Source organism: Salvelinus alpinus, chromosome 35 (genome assembly GCF_045679555.1).
Source record: "Salvelinus alpinus chromosome 35, SLU_Salpinus.1, whole genome shotgun sequence".
Lineage (NCBI taxonomy): Eukaryota > Metazoa > Chordata > Actinopteri > Salmoniformes > Salmonidae > Salvelinus > Salvelinus alpinus.
The window spans coordinates 9,173,326-9,198,392 of NC_092120.1; the positions used below are offsets into that span (position 1 = coordinate 9,173,326).

The 25,067-nt window shown below is 40.9% G+C and overlaps 1 protein-coding gene and 1 non-coding gene across 2 annotated transcripts; both read right to left on the reverse strand.

The window, feature by feature from the left end:
• Positions 1-488: 488 nt before the first annotated feature.
• LOC139564190 (protein O-linked-mannose beta-1,4-N-acetylglucosaminyltransferase 2) lies at positions 489-21,390 on the reverse strand. The gene is made up of 2 exons (XM_071383456.1): positions 21,092-21,390; positions 489-7,215 (listed from the first exon to the last, which is right to left on the reverse strand). Exon 2 carries the CDS (start codon positions 7,140-7,142, stop codon positions 5,370-5,372), a length of 1,773 nt encoding a protein of 590 aa, XP_071239557.1. The 5' UTR covers positions 7,143-7,215; positions 21,092-21,390; the 3' UTR covers positions 489-5,369.
• Positions 21,391-23,165: 1,775 nt separating this feature from the next.
• Positions 23,166-23,238, reverse strand: trnat-ugu (transfer RNA threonine (anticodon UGU)). Its single transcript has one exon. It is a non-coding gene; the product is annotated as a tRNA-Thr (tRNA).
• Between the last annotated feature and the right edge of the window lie 1,829 nt (positions 23,239-25,067).

The following is a 25,067-nucleotide window of genomic DNA, read 5'->3' on the forward strand; positions in this document are numbered from 1 at the left end:
TAGGGCTATCTTCTGTATACCACCCCTACCTTGTCACAACACAACTGATTGGATCAAACGCATTAAGGAAAGAAATTCCACAAATTAATTTTTAACAAAGGCACACCTGTTAATTGAAATGCATTCCAGGTGACTATCTCATGAAGCTGGTCGAGAGAATGCCAAGAGTGTGCAAAGCTGTCATCAATGCAAAAGGTGGCTACTTTGAAGAGTCTCAAATATAAAACATATATTGATTTGTTTTTTGGTTACTACATGATTCCATATGTGTTATTTCATAGTTTTGATGTCTTCACTATTATTCTACAATGTAGAAAATAGTTAAAAAAATAAAAACCCTGGAATGAGTAGGTGTCTCCAAACTTTTGACTGGTACTGTATATAAAATAATGTTGCTTTATTCAATAACTCACAGTTACTCAATACTCTTACTTTTTTATCATTATAGTAAACATAATACATGTACACTAGTTTCTGGCACACTTCAGTCTTAGCAAATATAATTTATTTACTGGAGGTGGTATACACAACCTAACAAGCAAAACAAACACACAAAATACAACATCACATTGAACAACAACAGTTCAAAATAATCTCTTGAATACAAACACTGACAGAACTGCATTTGAGAACATCTTTTTTAAAAACAGTTCAAGTTGGACTTTCAAACCGAAACATCTCAAAAAAGGGACAAATTCCAGTTAATGTGGAATTTAGTTCGTCAGTAGGATACCTCAATGGGTACAGCACAATGGGTAGGATATTCACATACTAGCCAGTCAGCACTGCATTTAAATCCCTTGATTATTATGACACCATTAATGTCCATTAAATGATTACACCAATAATCAACAATGCAACGCATTGCAAAGTCTATGAATTGGCACTGGCAATCTGTGTGTCACTAGTGCTGTTTTAGGGGAAGAGAGAAACCCAATCCAATGCTATTGATTCACAGATTCCTGTCACCACTCTCAGCTGCCTCAAAAACCGTCAAACTAGTTTCAAACCTGTGCCCTCTGCTGAAAACTCAACCGCGGGACAGAGAGATCTGGGGCCGCATGTCAAGCGCTCAGAGTAAGAGTGCTGATTTAGGACAGTTTAACCTTTTAGGTCACAATACAGTGCCTTCAGAAAGTATTCACACCCCTTGACTTCTTCCACATTATGTTGTGTTACAGCCTGAATTTAAAATGGATTCAATTTAGATTTTTTTCACTGGCCTACACACAATACACCATAATGTCAAAGTGGAATGATGATTTCCCCAAAAATTCTAAATTATACTGAACAAAAATATAAACGCAACATGTAAGGTGTTGGTCCCATGTTTCATGAGCTGAAATTAAAGATCCCAGAACTGTTCCATACGCACAAAAAGCTTGTTTCTATCCAATTTTGAGCACAAATTTCTTTAAATCACTGTTAGGGATTATCTCTCCTTTACCAAGATAATCCATCCACCTGACAGGTGTAGCATATCAAGAAGCTGATTAAACAGCATGATCATTACACAGGTGCACCTTGAGCAGGGGACAATAAGAGGCCACTAAACTGTGCAGTTTTGTCACACAACACAATGCCACAGAGGTTTCAAGTTGAGGGAGCTTGCAATTAGCATTCTGACTGCAGGAATGTCCACCAGAGCTGTTGCCAGAGAATTGAATGTTAATTTCTCTACCATAAACCACCTCCAACAGTTTTAGACCAGACCATGTGTAACCATGCCAGCTTAGGACCTCCACATCCGGCTTCTTCACCTGCGGGATCGTCTGAGACCTGCCACACGAACAGCTGATGAAACTGAGGAGTATTTCTGTCTGTAATAAAGCCCTTTTGTGGGGAAAAACTCATTCTGATTGGCTGGGCTGGCTCCCCAGTGGGTGGGCCTGGCTCCCAAGTGGGTGGGTCTATGCTCTCCCAGGCCCACCCATGGCTGCGCCCCTGCCCAGTCATGTGAAATCAACAGATTAGGGCCTAATGAATTTAAATTGACTAATTTCCTTATAACTGTAAGTCAGTAAAATTGTTCATTGTTGTGTTTATATTTTTGTTCAGTATAATTAAAAATGAAAAGCTCAAATGTCTTGAGTCAATAAGTATTCAACCCCTTTGTTATGGCAAGCCTAAATAAGTTAAAAAAGAAATATTTAAAATAAACAGACATTGAATATCCCTTTGAGCAGCTGTGAGAGGTGAAAACTGAGGATGGATCAACAACATTGTAGTTACTCCACAATACTAACCTAATTGACAGAGTGAAAAGAAGGACGCCTGTACATAATTAAAATATTCCAAAACATGCATTATGTTTGCAACAAGGCAGTAAAGTTATACTGAGAAAAACGTGGCAAAGCAATTCACTTTTTGTTCTAAATACAAAGTGTTATATTTGGGGCAAACCCAATACAACACATTACTGAGTACCACTCTCCATTTTTTTCAAGCATAGAAGTGGCTGTATAATGTTATGGGCACGCTTGTAATCGCTAAAGACTGGGGAGTTTTTCAGGATAAAATAGAAATTAAATGGAGCTAAGCACAGGCAAAATCCTAGAGTAAAACCTGGTTCAGTCTGCTTTCCACTAGATACTGGGAGATTAATTCACATTTCAGCAGGACAATAACCTAAAACACAAGGTCAAATCTACACTGGAGTTGTTTACCAAGAAGACACTGAATGTTCCTGAGTGGCCGAGTTACAGTTTTGACTTAAATCTGCTTGAAAATCTATGGCAAGACCCGAAAACAGTTGTCTAGCAATGATCAACAAACAATTTGACAGCGCTTGAAGAATTGTGAAAAGAATAAAGGGGCAAATGTTGCACAATTCAGGTGTGAAAATCTGTTAGAGACTTGCCCAGAGAGACATGTATTGACTAAGTGGGTTGAATACTTATAAAGATATACTGTATTAGTGTCATTTTTCTTCCACTTTGACATTTGATTATTTGTAGATGGATTTAATTGTACGTTTTTTTTCAACCATTTTAATCTCACTTTGTAACAACAAAATGTTGAAAAAGTCAAAGGGTGTAAATACTTTCTGAAGGCAATGTATATACGCTTAGTAGGACAGGAGGGCTGCAGCTGATCCTACATCAGCACTCTTACTCTGAGGGCTTGGTACATACTGGGAAGCTAGTCATACTTTGGTTTTGCACACCACAAGGCAATGAAATGTAACAGGCAGCATTGCACACCATCATATAAACTTGGGCTAAGTCCCAAAATGGCACCCTATTCCCTATAGAACACTACTTTTAGGCTCTGGTGACCTTTATAGTTCTTGGTCAAAAGTAGTACACTATAAAGGGAAGAGGGTGCCATTTGGGATACAGACACTGAACCACGCATGGTTAGCAGCACTGATGAGCCATAGAATGGGTTCTTCCTCCAGTTTGATTCAGGGCATAGTAGTCATTACCAAAGCATCACAGGCTAATTATTTCACAAGTTAATGCATGCATATAACCTGCGCAAATTTTCTATGATCACAATCAGAAATGGTACCGATTAATAGTAAGTAAGAAATTCTGATCATTTTCTGCAACTGTGTGGACTGAATAAAAATAAATAAAAAATAGGACAATTGAACTCAGAATTGCTGTAATGGGGACACTGAAGTGACATGAACCTTTTTGTATTTATCTTTTGACACACAGGGCAATGACAAAGAAACTGATTAAAGAAGCTCCAGTTTTTCTGAAAGAAATAGAACTAACCCTCGCATATCTAGCAACTGCACCGCATAACTACAGAACCTTTCACATAAATACATAATAGATTCTCTTTATTTTAATTTAGAGGAACACTGTTCTTAAAATACTGTTACATTTGAAGGAATAATGCATGTTTTAGTCAGCATCTTTAGAAAACTGCCAACATATTTTCCTGGACACACTCTTTGAAAGTTTTTATCCGCCTTGAATTAATATTAAAGCCTCAATGAAGCACAAGATAATTCAATTACAACTAATAACACATACTTAATGGTACTGTAACCACATTTTCAAATTCACTTTGGTTTCTCTTAAAGGGATACTTCGGGATTTTGGCAATGGGGACCTTTATCTACTTCCCCAGGGGCAGATGAACTCATGGACACCCTTTTTATGTTTCTGATTGCGGTTTGAAGGAAGTTGCTAACTAGCCCTAGCATAATTGCTAACTGGAGTTAGCGCAATGACTGGAAGTGTATGGGTATCTGCAGCTAGCAGGCCTGGGCAAGTCCAGTCCTCTGGGGCCTGATTGGTGTCACACTTTTCCCTCAGCTAACACACCTGACTCCAATAATCAACTAATCATGAGCTTCAGTTAAACATGTAATTAGTTTAAAATCAGGTGTGTTTGCTAGGGATGGGGGAAAAGTGTCACACCAATTAGGCCCCTGAGGACTGGAATTGTCCAGGCCTGAAGCAGATACCCATAGACTTCCAGTCATTGTGCTAATGCTAGTTAGGATTGGCTCGCGAAACTACTTCTAACATCCTTCATACTGCACGCAGAGGCATAAATATGGTACCCACGAGTTCATCTGACTCTGGGTAAGTGGAAAATTGCCAGAATCTTACAGTATCCCTTTAAGGTTTTGGCAACATTCTGCAAACAATTATGGAAATTGCCAATTAGAAAGGCAACATGACAAAGCTACAACTTTGTGCAGGAGGGTAGGCTAAGCCACAAAGTTGTGATTTATCAGATAACAAATCACAAACCAATCAAATCTGGGCTTTGCTGAAAACCTACATTACATACTCAAATAAGTACAGGTATAGATAGGTTCAGTGTTTAAGACTAATGAAAAAGTATATTAATAAGTATATTAAAGAAATTCCTATATCTCAAAAAGACACTTTGTATAGTACTTTCTGCCTATGGTACAGACAATGCATCCTTAAATCGTGACTCGTGTTCCTGCGTCCCATGCTAAATGCCATTGAATTTCCATTGCATTTCACTCTCTGTGAGGACATGGTTGTCTCATCAAACAGCACAGTCTCTCATCCTAGATACAGATTACATCATATCAACTATCCTCAAATCGGAGACGATCCTCAATCACAGATTTTCATATTAACGAGATTGAACGGGATCTTAAGCACTTACAAATTCGTAACATATCATACGAATTGTAGGAAACATACATTTATTGTGCAGGACGTAACATATCATACAAAATGGATGACATCGTATACAATTGTGCACAATTTTCTGGGACCCATTTTGGCTCGTGAGCGCTACTTTCAAAACTACTGGCTGAAATTATACAGAACCTTTCTAGCATCACCTTCAATAATCCACAGCCCCAATATCTGATCATCTGGAACAAGCAGTCACATACTTGAAACTGTAAATATCAACTCAAATTATGTCCTGCACATGAGTACATCGGCAAAGGGCCCCAGGAGGTGTTTGTTAAAGATGCAGCGCACCCACACCAGGTACGTCGTAAAGGGTTTGATGTTTTCAGAGAAGGTATAGTTCTGGTGGGGGAGAATATAAGGCATGTACGTGTTCTCTCCTTGCTCCTGGATCCACACTTCGTACTTCACTTCCCTGACCTTCAGGTACTTCAGGTTCCAGGGGATTTGCCAGGACACAGTCAGCTTGGCCTCGTTGGTGGCCTGGACCGACGTCTGGCACTGGGGCTCTCTGACCCGGCCCGGGTGGACCGTGCTGGCAGGCTTGGCCTTCTTCAGGTTGGGCCTGGTTTTCACAATCGCTCTGAGAGCCTCTAGTAAAGAAGGTATGTCCACTATGGTGTCCTGGTAAATACGATAGAGCCACTCAGGGTTGCGGCAGCACAGGTGTCTAGGTACTTCCTTACTGGTCAGGATGTGATCCTGCTCTTCCTTATCCAGGTGGGCTATACCTCCCTGCTCCCAGGGCCTCTCTGGGTAGGCCACAGAGTTCTCCTCCACCATGTTCCTCCAGGCCACATACTGCAGGTCCATGCCTGGTAGAGAGGCCAGGGTTTTGTAAGGAGTGTACTGCTCTGGGTTGACCGCATAGGGGAAGAGCTCCACTACGACAGCCCCCCGGGGGAGGAAGAGAGAGGAGACCAGCTGGGCCCCGTGCATGCTGACTAATATGGAGGCCCCGCTGATGACCTTGACAATTCTGGGGAAGTTCTGCTCCTCCAGAGATACCGTCACGGCTCTCATCTGGAACTCCTGCACTAACGCCAGGATCAGCTCCGCTTCGTTCAGGATTAGTCTGTTGATGGAGCGACTGAACACTACGAAGTACTCATCCTTTTCGTCCGCCACGCTCTCCTCTCCTCGCGTGGTGATATTGAGCTTCTCCATCAGCGATGAGGCAAACTGCCGGATCTCGTTCCCAGAGACCAGGATGTTGGCTTTGGGGCCCTGTGGCTGGACGAAGCCGTACTGGTACCATGTGGTCATCTTGGACAAGCCCACGTAGGACTTAGTAAAGCACATAAGTTTGCCAAAGTTCCTCAGCTGCTCTTTGAGAAGTGGCTGCTTGCTGCTCAGCAGGCGGTAGAGGTCAAAGTGTGCGCCCTCACCCCAGCCCTCCATGAAGACCAGGCGGGCCTCATCGTCCAGGTCCGAGTACTGCCGCATGGTGTAGAAGATGGGCAGCAGGTCATCGTGGAACACGTGCATCAGGTTATCCGGATTGAACCGGTTGAGGATGAGGGTGACGTCAGGGACAAACACAGGCTTGGGCATGAACTTGAGGGCAGCTGCGGGCAGCTCCAGGAAGTTGAAGTACTGGGTGTTGTGATCCTCCACAGAGGACAGGTCCAGCAGGGCCGGCTGGAAGCGCCGGGGCCCCAGGTTGGGCAACATGAAGGAGGAGTTGCTGTGGAAGAAGACAAACTCTTCGGCCTCGGTGCAGTAGCACAGGTAGTCGAAGCGGCAGATGCGGTCAGTGTGCATCTTGCCGGTGCAGACCATGCGGGTGCCATGCTCCTGCAGGGCCAGCAGAGCGGCGTGGTAGTCTATCCGGGCCTGGGACAGCTCCTGGGACTGGCGGGTCAGCTGCAGCTCCTCCTCCAGTACTGCAGCGTGCTCGCTTAGCCTCACGTACTTCCAGAGCAGTGCTGCCACCACCGAAACCAGCAGGCCATTCAGAATGGCCGCCACGTTCATCCTGCAGCTCGCCGCACGCATCACAGCTCCACGTCCAATCTGATCTCTGATCTCACACGCATGCTCCGCCTCCCGCTAGCCAGGCGCAGATAACCTGGAGAGGGAGAGAGAGAGAGCGAAAGTGAGAGAGGGGGTGGGGGTGGGGGATAGAGATAATTTTTAGCATATTACTGATATCATGTTTCCAACTGAACATACTATATTTCAGACTTAGTAATCATATAAATAATATCAAACAAAGTGTAAGCCTATTATTTTCAGTGCTATTGATGAAGGTCTACATACCGGTAGAACAATTTCAATTTTAGGGATCAAAGTCCCTTCCCTTCTTTGTCTGCGTCCCAAATAAAGGGATACTCTGGGATTTTGGCAATGAAGCCCTTTACCTACTTCCCTAGAGTCAAATGAACTTGTGGATAACATTTTCATGTCTCTGCGTGCAGTTGGAAGGTAGTTTCTCACTAGCTTTAGCTCAATTGCTAACTACCGCTAGTTAACATTGGCTCGCAATACTTCCACTAACTTCCTTCATACTGGACGCAGAGACATACAAATGGTATCCACAAGTTCATCGGACTCTGAGGAAGTAGATAAAGGGCCTCATTGCCAAAATCTCAAAGTATTCATTTTAAGTGCACTACTTTTGACCAGGACCCATATGGCTCTGATCAAAAGTAGTGCACTGTATAGGCTAGGGAAAAGGGTGCCATTTGGGACGTATCCTTTGTTTACCTTGGTGGATAAGCACAGGCTTTCCTAGAACCTCAAATCACACTCCCCTCGTGGTTATGTCTTGATGAATGACATTGTGAGGAGAGAAAGGGGAAAAGAAAAGTTCCTCTTAAAACTACACTAATCTGCATATTGAGAGAACAAGTGAGTCATGTGGTGAGACAGACTATCTGCATCCCAAATGCTATTCCCTATATAGTGCACTACTTTTGATCACTCCAGGACCCATAGTGCACTACTTTTTACTGCAGCCCTATCTTGGGAATACAGTGCCATTTGGGATGCAGCCACTAATTCAGATCCCAAGCAGCTGCTTCCAGATTATGTGGGTAAATAGTCATCTAAAGGTTGACTGCTACAAGAACAAATGTTTCTATAGGCTAGCCTCTGCCTGGGATACTATAAATATCACTTTCCATAATAGCGGCTGAGATTAAAATAATATAATTATTCCAGTATAAAAAGGTTGAGTAAATAACATACAGGATTGAGACTTAACAATTAATTTAAAATATGCTTTATATTACCATGATAACTTAGCAATACTCAAAAAGAAGAGTCAAGAGAGTTAGCGTAGTCATTGGCCTCTATAATATTCATCAGAATCTACGGACTATCTCCCTAACCTTCAACTTTGGGCTGCAGACACTAAATACACTCCCTTCCTCTCCCTGGAGCCAGACTGTCTGCAGTAGGCTTGGTCGGTATACTGTATATGCCGTATTCCAGAGTATTTGGTAATAGCCACGGGATGGTTTTTCAATACCAAATACTTTTTAAGTAAATATCTGCAGTCAACTTGTAAAGTAGGTTAGGAAATAAAGCAGATCACGTTCTTCATTTCACCTGTCAGATTATTTTTCATTATGAAGTTTAGGCCTACCGGTAGTCCCCAGTCACGTTTGTTTACAAGCACACAACAACAACAGATCGGAGCTTTGTGAGTCACATTGTTGTGCAGCACGCGCCAGGTGATCTAGTGATCTAATTCACAACTAAATGTTTGCCAGCTAGATATCTTATAACTATTAAAGGAAAACTCCACCCAAAAACTATATTTTGGTATTTGATTCATTAGTCCATTGTTGACATAGTCCCAAGTTGATATAGTCCCAAGTTTTCAAGATATGTAACTTTCAAAATACAGAAATCTGGCCCGTATGATGAATTTTGCATCATGTGATGCTGCGTTTTGCAGAGCTAAACGCTCTCAAGTTGTGCATTTGGTTTGCTGATTTAGTACCTAGTTATCTACGAAAATGGAAGTATCAATGAACATGATTGTGGGAAATGAATGAATGCTCAGTTTGTCAGGCGCGGCACTGGAGTACCACGTACCGCTAGCAGCATTTTAGCCACAGACTTAAGTGCTAGCCATCTAGTCTATGTTTTATAAATGAGTATAAAACATGATTCTGGTTAAATTTGTAACAAAAATGGCATTTTCATATGAAGCTTTGAAAGCCAGATCAGTGATTATTGCAAAAAAGCAGGTTAAACTATTTTGATAAAATAATGAAATCATTAGTGGGTCAAAGGCTTATATTTAGCCTAGGTATAATAAAAAAATCCCTGAATTCATTAGATTATTCCTGTTTGAAATCCAGTGTATTGACCATTAATTGTGCAACAAAGCTTATTCAGAGAAAAAGTTTCAAAAATCAAGATAAATTGCCCATAAACTTGAAAAAAATCTAGATAGTCTTTTTAGGCCATATCGCCCAGCCCTACCTTGCTGTCTAATATTAGTTTTGTGTGTGCAGCAAACTGTGAGTAGCATTTTTTTGTTACTTTTATAAACTTTATGAGCTGTGATATCTGTCCTGCAAACAGTTTATCAGAGACTGTATAAAATGTTTGCATGCGCTCGTTTGCATTTAACTAGCAATCGCTATGGTATTTTCCATGTACTTGTTAGCATTGTTAACCTTGGTATTACAGAGGCTCAGTGGGGTTTGAAAATAGCGCCCCTTGTGTGCGGTGCCGGTATTACCGAATATCCCAGGATGGCACAAGGTCGGTTTGAAGGTAGGACTATCTGGATACCACACAAGCCTATTTTGCAGCCAAGCCTATCTATCCTTCTATCCCATGTTGAGTAAAATAATTCCAGTTTAACCCTACCTCAATGTCTCTAATGCTTTGAGCAGCAGACATGGAGCACAAGATTCATACAGCAGATATCATTGTGTTTCCATGAACGGGCATTGTCACTTCTAACACACATTTGGACAGACACACATGCACCTCTGATTTCTTAAATCTCTTTATCCTAAAAACGCCTGGAGAATCCTCCTTTGCCACTAGCATCCCCAGAGAGCAGCCATCCCCCCACGGTCTTCTTGTCTCTCTCTCCTCTCCAGACTGAGCTCATAAAGAACTCCAGTATCTCTGGCCTAACTCGGTCTCAGTCCCAAATGGCACCCTTTTTTCTATTTAGTGCAATACTTTTGACCAGGGCCCATAGGACACAGCCAGCCTTACACTCTCCTAAAGCCCCGGACTCTCTCTCCTCTAGCAGCCAGCCAACCCAAGGGCCCTGGAGGAAGAAGCCAGACTGAACAAAGACATAATGGCTCCATCTCTCCCTCCCTACGCTCTCTTTCACTCGCTCTCTTGCTGCTCTCATTCTCTCTTTCCATATCTGCTCTCATATGCTGCACTAGAGGCAGGCTAAAAAAAAGTCCTCAGGCTATTTTGACATCCAAATACATAGGTTACAATATGTCAGTGATAGTAGTAGGCTCAGTATTTGTGGTAATACCCTGCAGTTGTAGCTAAGTTATAGGAAAAAGATCAGTTACCATAGAGCTTTTTCACTTGTTTTCATTACGATTTGAGATTTAGTTAAGCAAAAGAGCATGATACTAATTCAGGTAGGAAAAGTCTTATTGTATCTATAGATGGAGATAAGGGCTTCCATCTATAGATACAATATGATAGCAATGCAGATGTACTGGTACTCATAATACTCATATGTGAACTGCACTACATTTGAAGATAAACTGAGTGACGCCCATCGTTCTTTTGGGGCCTCCTTTTTTCTCCTCTCCCCCAAATATTTGACTTGGATCGCCATTCGCCAAGGGCACTGGCAGAGGAGACAGGTTTGGTCAACTCACCTCTGCCCACTGACCCATATTGTACTGACAGGGTGCTGAAGCCCATAATTAGACACTGCTCGTGACCTTGACAGCTGGGCCTATAGGCTTCATGACCTGGATGTCATCAGGAGGACACGGTTGTCCCAAATGGCACCATATCCCCTTTACAGTGCACTACTTTTGATGTGACCTGATCAGAAGTAGTGCACTACAAAGGGAATAGGGTGCCATTTGAAAAATAAATTACCTACAGGGTTCCTCTGAAGTTTGACCAAGACCCCTACATGGGATTTAGGTCCAGAAATTACTTCTAAGATTTTAAATGTACCTGTATAGGCAGATGGCACAAACCCCTCAGCTTTCCCAAACCCCTCGGCTTTCCCTTTTAGCCTACCCATTTAACCAATTTCTACATGCGTTTAAGTTGGTATGCTATTCAGACAATACCACTTGATTTTACTCATTCACGAAGGATGACAAATGGGCTAATAGTGCTCAATGCATTTTTTTACTGCTTAAATGTCACAGCATGAAGACCTAAAGCAGCATTGCCCTCCAATCCATGAGGACAAGGACAATGGTGCCAGTGGTGAGCGTTAATCCTCCTCAATGCACACAGGCGGCCCACAGGGATGCGTGCAGGGCCCACTGCAATTCCACTGTGCCAAGTACTGAAGGTTTTTCCAAAGGTCAGCCTGCCTCTGTGATAAATTAGCAGGCAATTCTATGGCACCATCTTCAGCTAACACTGCACTCACCCACTGAGGTTTCGGCTTGAGATCTAACGTTTTTGTGAGCAAAAATGTGGATCCAAACTCCACCACTCCACTCCTCAGTGTTCTCCCGAAAGAGGAACCCCTGATGCTTTCCATATTAAATATCCTGTTGTGTAATAGTTTATTCAAATTCTGAATGATACAGATGTATAGAAAAGGATGGTAGGATGTATTGGGACATGCTAGCCCTCAGGAAAAACAGAACAGTCTCAATTTAAGAAGTGGATTATTAATGATTACATAGTGTAATGGAAAGTCTGCACAGTTTGACAATAAATCTGGACTTTCTAAGAAAAGACTCTGGCACAGTAACCAGCATGCAGAAATGACAGGACAAGTTAAAAAAATGCTTAGCCATCCTGTTACTAGGAACACAGAACTAGAAAGAGATTCTAGATAAGATTTGTTGCACAACCGTTCACTGTCATAACCATTCAGGCACAATGACTTCAATTAGCCTACATTTTGGTGCTCCAGATAATATTGCGGTACACACGCTACTAAGAGACAGCCTTCAAGTCCATCATATGTAGCTAAATACATTTTCTATGTAAAGTGTTTTTTGTTAAAAACAGACAAAGTAGGCTATATCTAATCTAGCTAATCTGACTAAATCAGGGTTTTTTAAGATGGGGTCAGCATGTTTTATTGGGGGGGGGGGGGGGGGGGTCTTTTGGTTGATTTTATGTGAAAAAGTATTTTATTAATATCACTAGCTGCAACAGAATACCACCATGGCAGGTTTCCGTTAGAATAATATAGCATCTGACATTTTGACTGGCTACATTTAAAATCAGGGCGTCCACCCATAATGCTGTGAATGACAGATCACATTTTGATTATGGTAATTCATATTAACAGAACATGCAAGTCGAGGAAGCAGCGATGTGCAGTCCTTAACTAATTCTGTTGCGCACTTTGAAGATGTTAGAATAACTGTTCAGGGCTGATATAAATACGATGCATGCCAGTCTCTCTTGGCAAAGAGAGATGACAGACTGACTGCATCACTTATTTTTATAAGAAACATTGTGTTGAAAATCACAAAATGTTTGCATAGTCAACTTACACACAGCTCTGACACACACACTTATCCCACCAGACATGCCACCAGGGGTCTATTCACAGTCCCCAAATCCAGAACAAATTCGAGAAAGCGTACAGAATGACTTCAATGATTTTTAATGACTCCAACCTAAATCTATGTAAACTTCCGACTTCAACAGTATATAGGTTTTCAAAATGCACAGTCTTCAGCTCATTGCAAAGTGGTGGGTGATACGCTGATGAAGCCTGCCTTCCGTTGCCTATGCATTTGCTGTTTGAGATGCTGTAGCAGCAGCTTCCACGCTGTCTGACAGATTTTCCGCTAAAAGGCTCTGTATATGTATGCTGTACAAGTGTGATAAAAAAGATACAGTCGGAAGTTTATACACTTAGGTTGGTGTCATTAAAACTCGTTTTTCAACCACTCCACGAATGTATTGTTAACAAACTATAGTTTTGGCAAGTCGGTTAGGACATCTACTTTGCATGACAAGTAATTTTTCCAACAATTGTTTACAGACAGATTATTTCACTTATAATTCACTGTATCACAATTCCAGTGGGTCAGAAGTTTACATACACTAAGTTGACTGTGCCTTTAAACAGCTTGGAAAATTCCAGAAGATGATGTCATCTTAGAAAAAAAAAAATAGAACTGTTAGGCCATAATGACCATCATTATGTTTGGATGAAAAATGTGGAGGCTTGCAAGCCGAAGAACACCATCCCAACCGTGAAGCACAGGGGTGGCAGCATCATGTTGTGGGGGTGCTTTGCTGCAAGAGGAACTGGTGTACTTCACAAAATAGATGGCATCATGAGGGAGGAAAAATATGTGGATATATTGAAACAACATCTCAAGACATCAGTCAGGAAGTTAAAGCTTGGTTGTAAATGGGTCTTCCAAAATGGACAATGACCCGAAGCATACTTCCAAAGTTGTGGCAAAATGGCTTAAGGACAACAAAGTCAAGGTATTGGAGTGGCCATCACAAAGCTCTGACCTCAATCCTATAGAAGTTTTGTGGGAAGAACTGAAAAAGTGTGTGAGAGCAAGGAGGCCTAAACCTGACTCAGTAACACAAGCTCTGTCAGGAGGAATAGGCCAAAATTCACCCAACGTATTGTGGGAAGCTTGTGGAAGGCTACCCGAAACGTTTGGCCCAGTCAAACAATTTAAAGGCAATGCTACCAAATACTAATTTAGTTTATGTAAACCTTATGAACCACTGGGAATGCGATGAAAGAAATAAAAGCTGAAATAAATCATTCTCTCTACTATTATTCTGACATTTCACATTCTTAAAATAAAAAGTGGTAATCCTAACTGACCTAAAACAGGGAATTTTTACTAGGATTAAATGTCAGGAATTGTGAAAAACTGAGTTTAAATGTATTTGGCTAAGGTGTATTTAAACTCCCTAACCTTAACTGTACATAATGAATATTCAGTACACACGCCAATTTAATTTCCCTAAATTATGTAAAAATAACAGACCTTTAAAATGTGCAGTTGTCACATGACACAATACCCCAGATGTCTCAAGTTTTGAGGGAGCGTGCAATTGACATGCTGACTGCAGGAATGTCCACCAGAGCTGTTGCCAGAGAATTTAATGTTAATTTCTCTATCATAAGCTGCCTCCAACTCCATTTTAGAGAATTTGGCAGTATGTCCTCACAACTGCAGACCACGTAACCATGCCAGCCCAGGACCTCCACATCTGGCTTCTTCACTTGCAAGATCGTTTGTGCTGGGGAGTATTTCTGTCTGTAATAAAGCCCTTTTGTGGGGAAAAACTAATTCTGATTGTTTGGGCCTGGCTCCCCTGTGGGTAGGCCTGGGAGGGCATAGGCCCACACACTTGGCAGCCAGGCCCAGCCAATCAGAATTAGTTTTTCCCACAAAAGGGCTTTATTACATGGCTGCAGGGCCTAATTAATTTTATTTCAATTGACTGATTTTCTTAAATGAACTGTAGAATCTCAGTAAAATCTTTCAAATTGTTGCATGTTGCATTTATATTCTTGTTCAGTATATTTCCATCAAATGGTATTTCCATCAATGAATAAGATTTTTTTAAACTTACTTCGCAATGGGATTTTTTTATTCTTCTCACGGATAATTGGCCAGCACCAATTTTAATTATCGCTTTTCTATTATTATTATTTTTTATTGGCAAGCAATTACTTAAAAATACTTATGTCATGCAATAAAATGCAAATTAATTACTTACAAATCATACAATGTGATTTTCTGGATTTTTGTTTTAGATTCCGTCTCTCACGGTTGAAGTGTACCTATGATAAAAAATTACAGACCTCTACATGCTTTGTAAGCAGGAAAACCTGCAAAATCGGCAGTGTATCAAATACTTGTTCTCCCCACTGTATATATACACACACACATATATATATATATACATACACACATACATATATACACACACATATATAAATATAAACACACACATATATATATATACACACACACACACACAATATATATATATACACACACACACATATATATATATATATATATACACACACACACACACACACACATATATACACACACACACACATTATATATATATATATATCACACACACACACCTATATATATATATATATATATATATATATATATATATATATATATATATAAAAAGATGAGAGGCCTGTAATTTTCATCATAGGTACACTTCAACTATGACAGACAAAATGAGGGAAAAAAATCCAGAAAATCACATTGTCGGATTTTTTATGAATTTATTTGCAGATTATGGTGGAAAATAAGTATTTGGTCAATAACAAAAGTTTATCTCAATACTTTGTTATATACCCTTTGTTGGCAATGACAGAGGTCAAACGTTTTCTGTAAGTATTCACAAGGTTTTCACACACTGTTGCTGGTATTTTGGCCCATTCCTCCATGCAGATCTCCTCTAGAGCAGTGATGTTTTGGGGCTGTCCGTGTTGCCGTGTTGCCCAGCAACAGCCCCAAAACATCACTGCTCTAGAGGAGATCTGCATGGAGGAATGGGCCAAAATACCAGCAACAGTGTGTGAAAACCTTGTGAATACTTACAGAAAACGTTTGACCTCTGTCATTGCCAACAAAGGGTATATAACAAAGTATTGAGATAAACTTTTGTTATTGACCAAATACTTATTTTCCACCATAATTTGCAAATGAATTCATAAAAAATCCTACAATGTGATTTTCTGGATTTTTTTCCCTCATTTTGTCTGTCATAGTTGAAGTGTACCTATGATGAAAATTACAGGCCATCTCATCTTTTTAAGTGGGAGAACTTGCACAATTGGTGGCTGACTAAATACTTTTTTGCCCCACTGTATATATATACACACACACATATATATATATATACACATATACACACACACACACACACACATATGTATGTGTCTCTCCAGGACTTTCTGTTTTAACATTGCTTGGTCTGTATTCGTAATGTTGAAACATGAAATGTCTTATGTAGTTCTTGAAAGAACCATTTTGTTTATGGAACGTTCTTGTCTTAATGCTAGTTCTCCTGTCTTATCTGATCTGTACTCTGTTAGTTACACACACACATATATATATACACATATACACACACACACACACACATATATACACACATACACTTTATTTTTTATAATACCATCTTTGAGAACTAAGCTATTACAGTCAAGAAGAGAAACTGGGCATTCTAGGCACATGACCATTGATTTTTTGCAGAGGAACACAGCATTAGACATTGCAAAATGCATAGAAATGCAGGAAATTAACTTTAAAACTGCTAAATTGTCTCAGCTCCATGCAAAACTGTGTAGAATTTCTGGAAATTAGCTTCAAAACCTCAAAATGTTCTGAGCTCAATGGAAAAATGTGTAGAATTGTAGAAAATGTGCATTATAACAGCAAAATTCTCTATGCCGCCAAGATATCTTTCTCGCTAATAGACTGTTAGTTTACATTTCCTCTCCAATGAACTGTGGGGATGTCAAAACAATAACTGTCTACCAAATCTCTTCACTTTAAAATGTTGATTACTTTTACTTGCCATTGTCATTCACCTGATAAGATGTGATTCGATTTTTCTGCTAACATATGATGAGGGTCCCTGGTTTGCCTGGCTGGGGGTCTCTAGGCAAGAAAAGTTTGAAAACCCCTGGACTAAATCATTTAAAAACATTTTATAATATGTATACTATAGAACTACACGTCTACTAAACGATTAGGCCTAAATAGACATTGACAGCCTGGGTTGTTTGAAAACTGATGTCCTTATATAGCTTAACTTCTGTTGCTACGGGAAATAACACACTCTGAATGAAGAGTAAACAGAGCGCTTCTTGCTTGACATTTTCTGTGTGAGGAAGTAAATGTTACATTAAGAGTAAAATGATCCAATTGGAGAAAGGTCACCATAGTTCCCATCATAATCATATGCATGCATGAACTCGGGCTACAACTGGGAATGCTTCACATTTAAATGATATTTCTGTCTGGCGTAATGTTACCGCTCCAGCGCCACTTCATCAGTATTCAGTCTCCCTAGAGCTCCCACCCACCACGCTTCTCAGTCAACCAACTCACCCACATCTGCTTTCCCCTAATAGTCCCAAAATCTTTGTTATACTGAATGCTGCTTATAAATAATGAAACAGGCATTAAGAAAAGTAAATATTCCCTTAGAAGGCAGCAGGCATGCGATACAGTAAGTAAATATGCTGTGCGTAGAAAAACTGTTAAAGCAGCCAGACTGGACAACACATTTCTAGCCTGTTTCACCTGACTTCGCTCTATGCTTTTACAGTAAAAACAGCTTTCTGAGAAGACAAAAAGCCTGGAGTAGTTCTGTCTTTATAGATGTCCCTGGGTGACCTAGTAATCCCAAGGCTCTTTCTCAATTGTCCTGATTCCTCAGATCCTCTCTCTTTGCCTCCTCAAAATGTACAGAAGATCCTAGGTTCCTTTGTCTAATCTTCTCCTCCAATGCATGTCGAGGAGGCAAGAGAGGGCGTGAGGAATCAAGGAAAGACAATTGAAAAATAGCCCTTCAGGGAAGCTGAAAAGGTCTTTGAAATAGTAAAGACAATTCAGCATCTGGGCAATTCCACAGTAGAGCTCAGTAGAGTACAACACAGCAGAGAGCATTCGAGTACAGCAATGTACAGTTCAGTAGTCATGTAGAGTACAGTAAAGTACAGTACCATAGTGTACCTAACTCTAGTGTGCTCAACTAGAGTATAGTTCAGTATTCTTTACTGAACTCTACGGTACAGTACTGCCCTGTGCTATACTTGTCTGTACTGTACTTTGCTGTCCAAACTACTGAACCCAACTGTGTTTTGTGACTATTATGATTTCCCCATTGTAGCCAATTCAACTGCAGAAATTCCGTTAGCGATTTTTTTAAATTCTGTTACCAATCAAGTTATAATCACAATAATTCATAAACAAAATTGATATCAGTAAAAAACACTGACTAATTAATAGATCTACCTTTATTTGTTACTTCTGAACTTTCATTATCCTCCACTCCTAATGTGGGAGAGAAATTAGAAAATATCTTAAAGATATATGGGTTTTTGGTAACAGAATTTCAAGGCACAAGGCAATTTTTCTGAAACTTAAAAACAGAAAAATGTATCCAAAACTAAATATAAAGTGTTGATATTTGTTGGCAAGGGTGTTTCCTTCAATATGAGTGTTATGTATTTCTAATACCTTCAGACTATTTCTGGTAGAGGTTTTCCAAAACAATACCCATTTTCCATCTTTGCTTCCTCCTACATTTTAAGATGGAAAATTGTAAACAATTGTATATATCCCTTAATTAATAAAAAAAGATTTGACATACTCCTATGAACTTCACATGGGTTCTTTTAGATGGAAATGACCATATCCTTTTGACATAGTCACTAATCTCTTTCATCTATACATGATCAAACCTCTGACATTTGTAGTGTTTCCAAACTGCTCATATATGGGTTTGGTTACAAAAGGGTGAGCAGTAGCAGCAGTAACCAAGGAGAATGTTGTTAAGCCTCTCTCTGATGACATCACAGCAGTAGCGACTGAACTGAGGCTGAGCGTGCCAGGTCTCTCTATCAGGACTTGGCTGACAGGCCTTGCATGGCTCCCTAGTGTTTTGTATTGCCGTTTGCCTTGGAGATGATAAGCACCCTGATGATGGGGATGGGAGAAGCAGCATAGAGAGGAGCAGCCTGGAGATTCTAATGCATTTTAATAAGGCTCCCGCTCCACGATAGGCAAACAGAGCTGTTAGTATCTTACTCTGGCATTTCTACTCACTGCCTGTCGCTGGCTTGTCCCTTCAGGATCACCTTGGAGATTCCCTCCCTGCTCTGCATCCTCATCCTTTTGAAGGACAACTTGCTCACCTCTCCGGCTCTCACAAAGAACCACTTAATAGACCGCTCTTCTCAGCTGCTTTATTGCCTGTGTCCTCCAGGCTCGTTTGAGGCGTCCCCATTTGTCATTTTTATTCCTGGCCCAATTGTGGCATGTCAGGTTGGATCAGGCCTCCTAGCGCTCATGTTAGCTAGAGCTACAGCCCAATGCACAACATTAGCAGCTGTACCATACTCTCCCTCTCTTTCTCTCTGCTGGGGACACACTATCAGCCTGCCACTGTCACAAAAACCCAGATGCAGTTAAAGCCACCGTAGACTGTAAGGTTTCCAATCATTTAAAATGCACCCCTTGAATTCTAAAAGAAAATCACTTATAAACCCCTTAATAGCCTAGATTATTTTCCTTAAAGTTGACAGTACTTGGTTTGTTTCCAGTCATTGTTGCCCCAGGGGGCCCATGAGAAATGCAGGCTGATGCATCCATTCTGCAGGTTCAGGAGAAATGTCAGACAGAAGGGAGGACAGAACATCCTCTGGAAACATTGCAGCATAGCACATTATAATTCAGCCACATGACAGACCCCTAAAAGGCCAGAAAATGAAATGGAATAATATGACATAGAAAAATAGAATAGGTATATCATATATAGGCCTAAAAGGAAGTGTGCATTACACAGATCTTCTTAAAAAGCAGAAACTGTGTATTGTCAATAACACACCAACGAATTTGGTGATAGCAAATAGGCTACCTTCCTAATATTCAGATTCACACACACTTCTCTCATCAACTCCCCCAGGCTTCCACTTCATCTACCTCAACTACAGGCTGCCAGCTGAGCTCCCATTCACTATAGATACCTTCCTAACAGAAGTCCCAAGGCAATGAAAATTAGGCATTCTATTTAGGACAAGTTGGCTGTTTTCATGATATGTAGGCTATAGCAGCACCCACTCATCTGAGACCAAGAGCAACAGGTGAGAGAGGTCATATTGCAGAAGTCATGATAGCCTACTTTAAAAAATGAATCATTCATAGTGTTGGCTAGGCCTATTTGTGAAACTATTAACTTAATGTGTAATTAAACGGGGGATTCAAGTAGGTCTGGACAGGGGTGATGTTTGTAGGATGTAGTCGTTTGTATGTGCTGTATTGTTTATAAGACACCAAATAAAATCTTATAAAAAATGTATTAAAAAAAGGTAGATTCAAAAACTAAATATGAAAACCTCAAGATAATGCTGGTTTTCAACTTTAGTTGGTGTGATTTTCATAAACGTCATCCTCAGTTAAAGTCTGTATGCGATTTAGGAAATTCTTGAAAATGTAAGGGATTAATTACTTGGGTTTCTGATTACCCTGGTGTAGCTAAAGCTCTCCAGGATGAATGATTTGAAGGAAACACATTCAATCCCTTACCAGAAAATACTACCTGACCAAACTGTGTTAGCAGTTACCCTCCAAGTCATCCAGAATTGAGTTGAACACACAGAACCCTCATAATGACAGGACAAACGTGTTTACTTCAGTCTTGTTTAGGCCTAGACCTGTGTCCATGAAGAATCACGATTGATAACAATGTCAAGGTTCAGATTACCATAGTTATGATTAAACACGTATAGCCTTTGTACGACTAAGCTTGACTGATATTCATGAAGACTCCATGGGATACTTAGAAACAGGTCCTGTTCATATTTGAAGCCATATCGTAATTTGTCCAAGCAAACCGCTAACGTTACATTCTTGCGTTCAAATAATGTCATGCCATGAGCAGAATACATTGAAACAGTAGCGTCAAGACAATTTGCCAATGGCCGCAGTGCTTTTGAATTCTAAACTTTGTCTTGAAACTAAGTTTTCAAACATCACATTGAAAACATGACATGCACCGATAATAAACGTCTTTATTATTCTTACCGGGGAGTTTCGATAAAACTGAAAATGTATTTTCTTCACTGCAGCTGAAACGTTTCAGCTAAAACAGCATTACTAGCTCCAGAGCATACGTTACTCTCCGCAGAAACGTTCCAGAGGATTGACGCGATCGAATGAACCTCCGCAACGATATGCCTCGATGTAGGTGCAACAGTAGGAAATATCAACGCATTCATTCATCAAGTTTAAGTTAAACAGTATTTTTTATGTTAGCTGTCAAAAAGGCGATTTCGATTCTACTTGCTATCCTGTCTCCACCCACTGCAAAGTCAAATCCCACATCCAAAACTCGCGAGACGTTATCGGCGGTTTCTCCACACTCCTTGATGTGACCATTATTACAACGTAAGAGAACATAAAATGTTAATATATATATATATATAATTCCACATAATGTGAGGTTCAGGAATTTGCACAACGAATTTGATTGTATATTTTATGGAGACCAAAGTATGGAAAATTAATCATTTTCTCTTGTATTATGTTTATATTGCATAGACCACTAGTTACAATTCACTCATGTGCGAACTACTTTGTTTTTCAGGACAAGCTATATACACATATATCACAAATTGCATAGAGAATGTTTATATAAGAAAACATTTCAACATACTGCATTGCTCTGCTCTCCTCACAGCTCCATATTTCCTTTGGCATTTCATTAATCACAGTTTGCACCCTACTGACAGGGGGTTAGGGGACATTACATTTGCATTAATCATGCTCAATCTCTAAATAAAACAGAGTGGCTGCGTTTATACTCTGACACACACACACCAAAAAATATCAAATGCAACAATTTCTAAAATGTTACTGAGTTTTACAGTTCATATAAGGAAATCAATTGAAATAAATTAATTTGGACCTAATCTATGGATTTCACATGACTGGGAATACAGATGCGCATCTGTTGGTCACAGATACCAGCGTGCCAGTGGCCATCAAAGGTGAGCATTTGCCCACTGAAGTCAGTTACGACGCCAAACTGCAGTCAGGTTAAGACCCTGGTGAGGATGATGAGCACGCAGATGAGCTTCCCTAAGACTGTTTCTGACAGTTTGTGTAGAAATTCTTTGGTTGTGCAAACCCACATTTTCATCAGCTGTCCGGGTGGCTGGTCTCAGACGATCCCACAGGTGAAGATACCGGATGTGGAGGTCCTGGGCTGGCGTGGTTACACGTGGTCTGCGGTTGTGAGGTTGGTTGGACGTACTGACAAGGGGAGAGTGAAACAAATGCTCAAGTAGGACTGCTTTCCTACTGCCATATACATTGATCTCTGCCAGAAAAAGATAAATGAAAATAAAATGCAGAAACAAAACAAATCTGTAGTGGTGACATGATCAAATACAACGACATCCACAGATTTCACACATTCATCTCATATGTCAACATTGATTGCATTGGCCTAACATGCAGCCTTGTCTACACATTGCATTGGAGCAAAACAATGTGCATATTAACCATAAATAACATACAACTGTTATTTTGCTTCTCAATGATCATTCAACGCCGCACGATTTGATGGACAGACAACACATCATTGAAATTCGCCATTCCATCAAATCGTGCAGCGTTGAATGATCATTGAGAAGCAAAATAACAGTTGTATGTTATTTAAGGTTAATACGCACATTGTTTTTGCTCCAATTTTACACGTAGGCAGTGTAGTGCTGCCAGAGCACAAGTCAGCCAGGTCGAAACATATGACCCCTCATGGAAGGCCCCAGCGTGATCTGAACTCACAACCTCTGGTTTACAAGACCAGTGCCTTAAACATTGAGCCAGGACTGAAGCCATAAAACCCAGTAACTCGCCACAAAAATGTAACAATAAGTCGAAATGTTCTTCTGGGTGTTTGTGAGAGCTTGCATCGATAATGTTAAATGGTAACATGTTAACCTGATAGAAATGTAATTTCTGTGCTGGCTGTTCTGTTGACACGAGACAAACTACTACAACAACGTAATTCTTCACAAGGTATGTATACATGAGCAGAATTTAACACAAATCGGGATTGTACTGACCTGGATTAAAACATATCACCCTTTAGTCAAGGCCCCAGCGAGAATTGAACTCGCGACCCCTGGTTTACAAGACCAGTGCTCTAACCACTGAGCTATGGAGCCTTACCTACTCACACCTTGAGACAACAGGTAATTTACATATCACAACGGTTCTTGCCAATTCACAGACAGAAGGCCACACCTCATGCCACTCACTCTACCACACTCAGCTGTTAGTGCAGTCTGGCCCAACCAGCTAAACAGGCTGTTAGCATATGAAACAAAGTCAACTACTCTAGGCTTGAGTGTCTGCTGGTTTTCAGTCTTTCTGTTACATCATGATCTACATGAGATTTAGACCAGAGAAACATAATACACATTCTTACATGCCAATTGGACCTGTGCAATAAAATACACTCACCTCATCTCTGTGGCACTGCCAGGACATCATGAGTGAAGGATGCTTTGTTGCGGAATAGGAAGCCAATTCTAGATTTAACTTTGGATTGAAGATGTTTGATGTGAGTCTGGAAGGAGAGTTTACAGTCTAACCAGACACCTAGGTATTTGTAGTTGTCCACATATTCTAAGTCAGAGCCGTCCAGAGTAGTGATGTTGGACAGGCGGGCAGGTGCAGGCAGCGATCGGTTGAAGAGCATGCATTTAGTTTTACTTGTATTTAAGAGCAATTGGAGGCCACGGAAGGAGAGTTGTATGGCATTGAAGCTCGCCTGGAGGGTTGTTAACACAGTGTCCAAAGAAGGGCCAGAAGTATACAGAATGGTGTCGTCTGCGTAGAGGTGGATCAGAGACTCACCAGCAGCAAGAGCGACATTATTGATGTATACAGAGAAGAGAGTCGGTCCAAGAATTGAACCCTGTGGCACCCCCATAGAGACTGCCAGAGGCCCGGACAACAGACCCTCCGATTTGACACACTGAACTCTATCAGAGAAGTAGTTGGTGAACCAGGCGAGGCAATCATTTGAGAAACCAAGGCTGTCGAGTCTGCCGATGAGGATGTGGTGATTGACAGAGTCGAAAGCCTTGGCCAGGTCAATGAATACGGCTGCACAGTATTGTTTCTTATCGATGGCGGTTAAGATATAATTTAGGACCTTGAGCGTGGCTGAGGTGCACTCATGACCAGCTCTGAAACCAGATTGCATAGCGGAGAAGGTATGGTGGGATTCGAAATGGTTGGTAATCTGTTTGTTGACTTGGCTTTCAAAGACCTTAGAAAGGCAGGGTAGGATAGGTCTGTAGCAGTTTGGGTCAAGAGTGTCCCCCCCCTTTGAAGAGGGGGATGACCGCAGCTGCTTTCCAATCTTTGGGAATCTCAGACAACACGAAAGAGAGGTTGAACAGGCTAGTAATAGGGGTGGCAACAATTTCAGCAGATAATTTTAGAAAGAAAGGGTCCAGATTATCTAGCCCGGCTGATTTGTAGGGGTCCAGATTTTGCAGCTCTTTCAGAACATCAGCTGACTGGATTTGGGAGAAGGAGAAATGGGGAAGGCTTGGGCGAGTAGCTGTGGGGGGTGCAGTGCTGTTGACCGGAGTAGGGGTAGCCAGGTGGAAAGCATGGCTGCAGTGGGCAGCTGGGAGGAGATGTTCTTATTCTCCATGGACTTTACAGTGTCCCAGAACGTTTTTGAGTTTGTGTTGCAGGAAGCAAATTTCTGCTTGAAAAAGCTAGCCTTGGCTTTTCTAACTGCCTGTGTATATTGGTTTCTAGCTTCCCTGAAAAGTTGCATATCACGGGGGCTGTTCGATGCTAATGCAGAACGCCATAGGATGTTTTTGTGTTGGTTAAGGGCAGTCAGGTCTGGAGAGAACAAAGGGCTATATCTGTTCCTGGTTCTACATTTCTTGAATGGGGCATGCTTATTTAAGATGGTGAGGAATGCATTTAAAAAAAATAAATGCATCGATGACGTCGTCCCCACAGT

Coding starts and splice junctions, on each gene's coding strand:
- LOC139564190 (XM_071383456.1), bottom strand. CDS start 7,142: ATGCGTGCGGCGAGCTGCAGGATGAACGTGGCGGCCATTCTGAATGGC.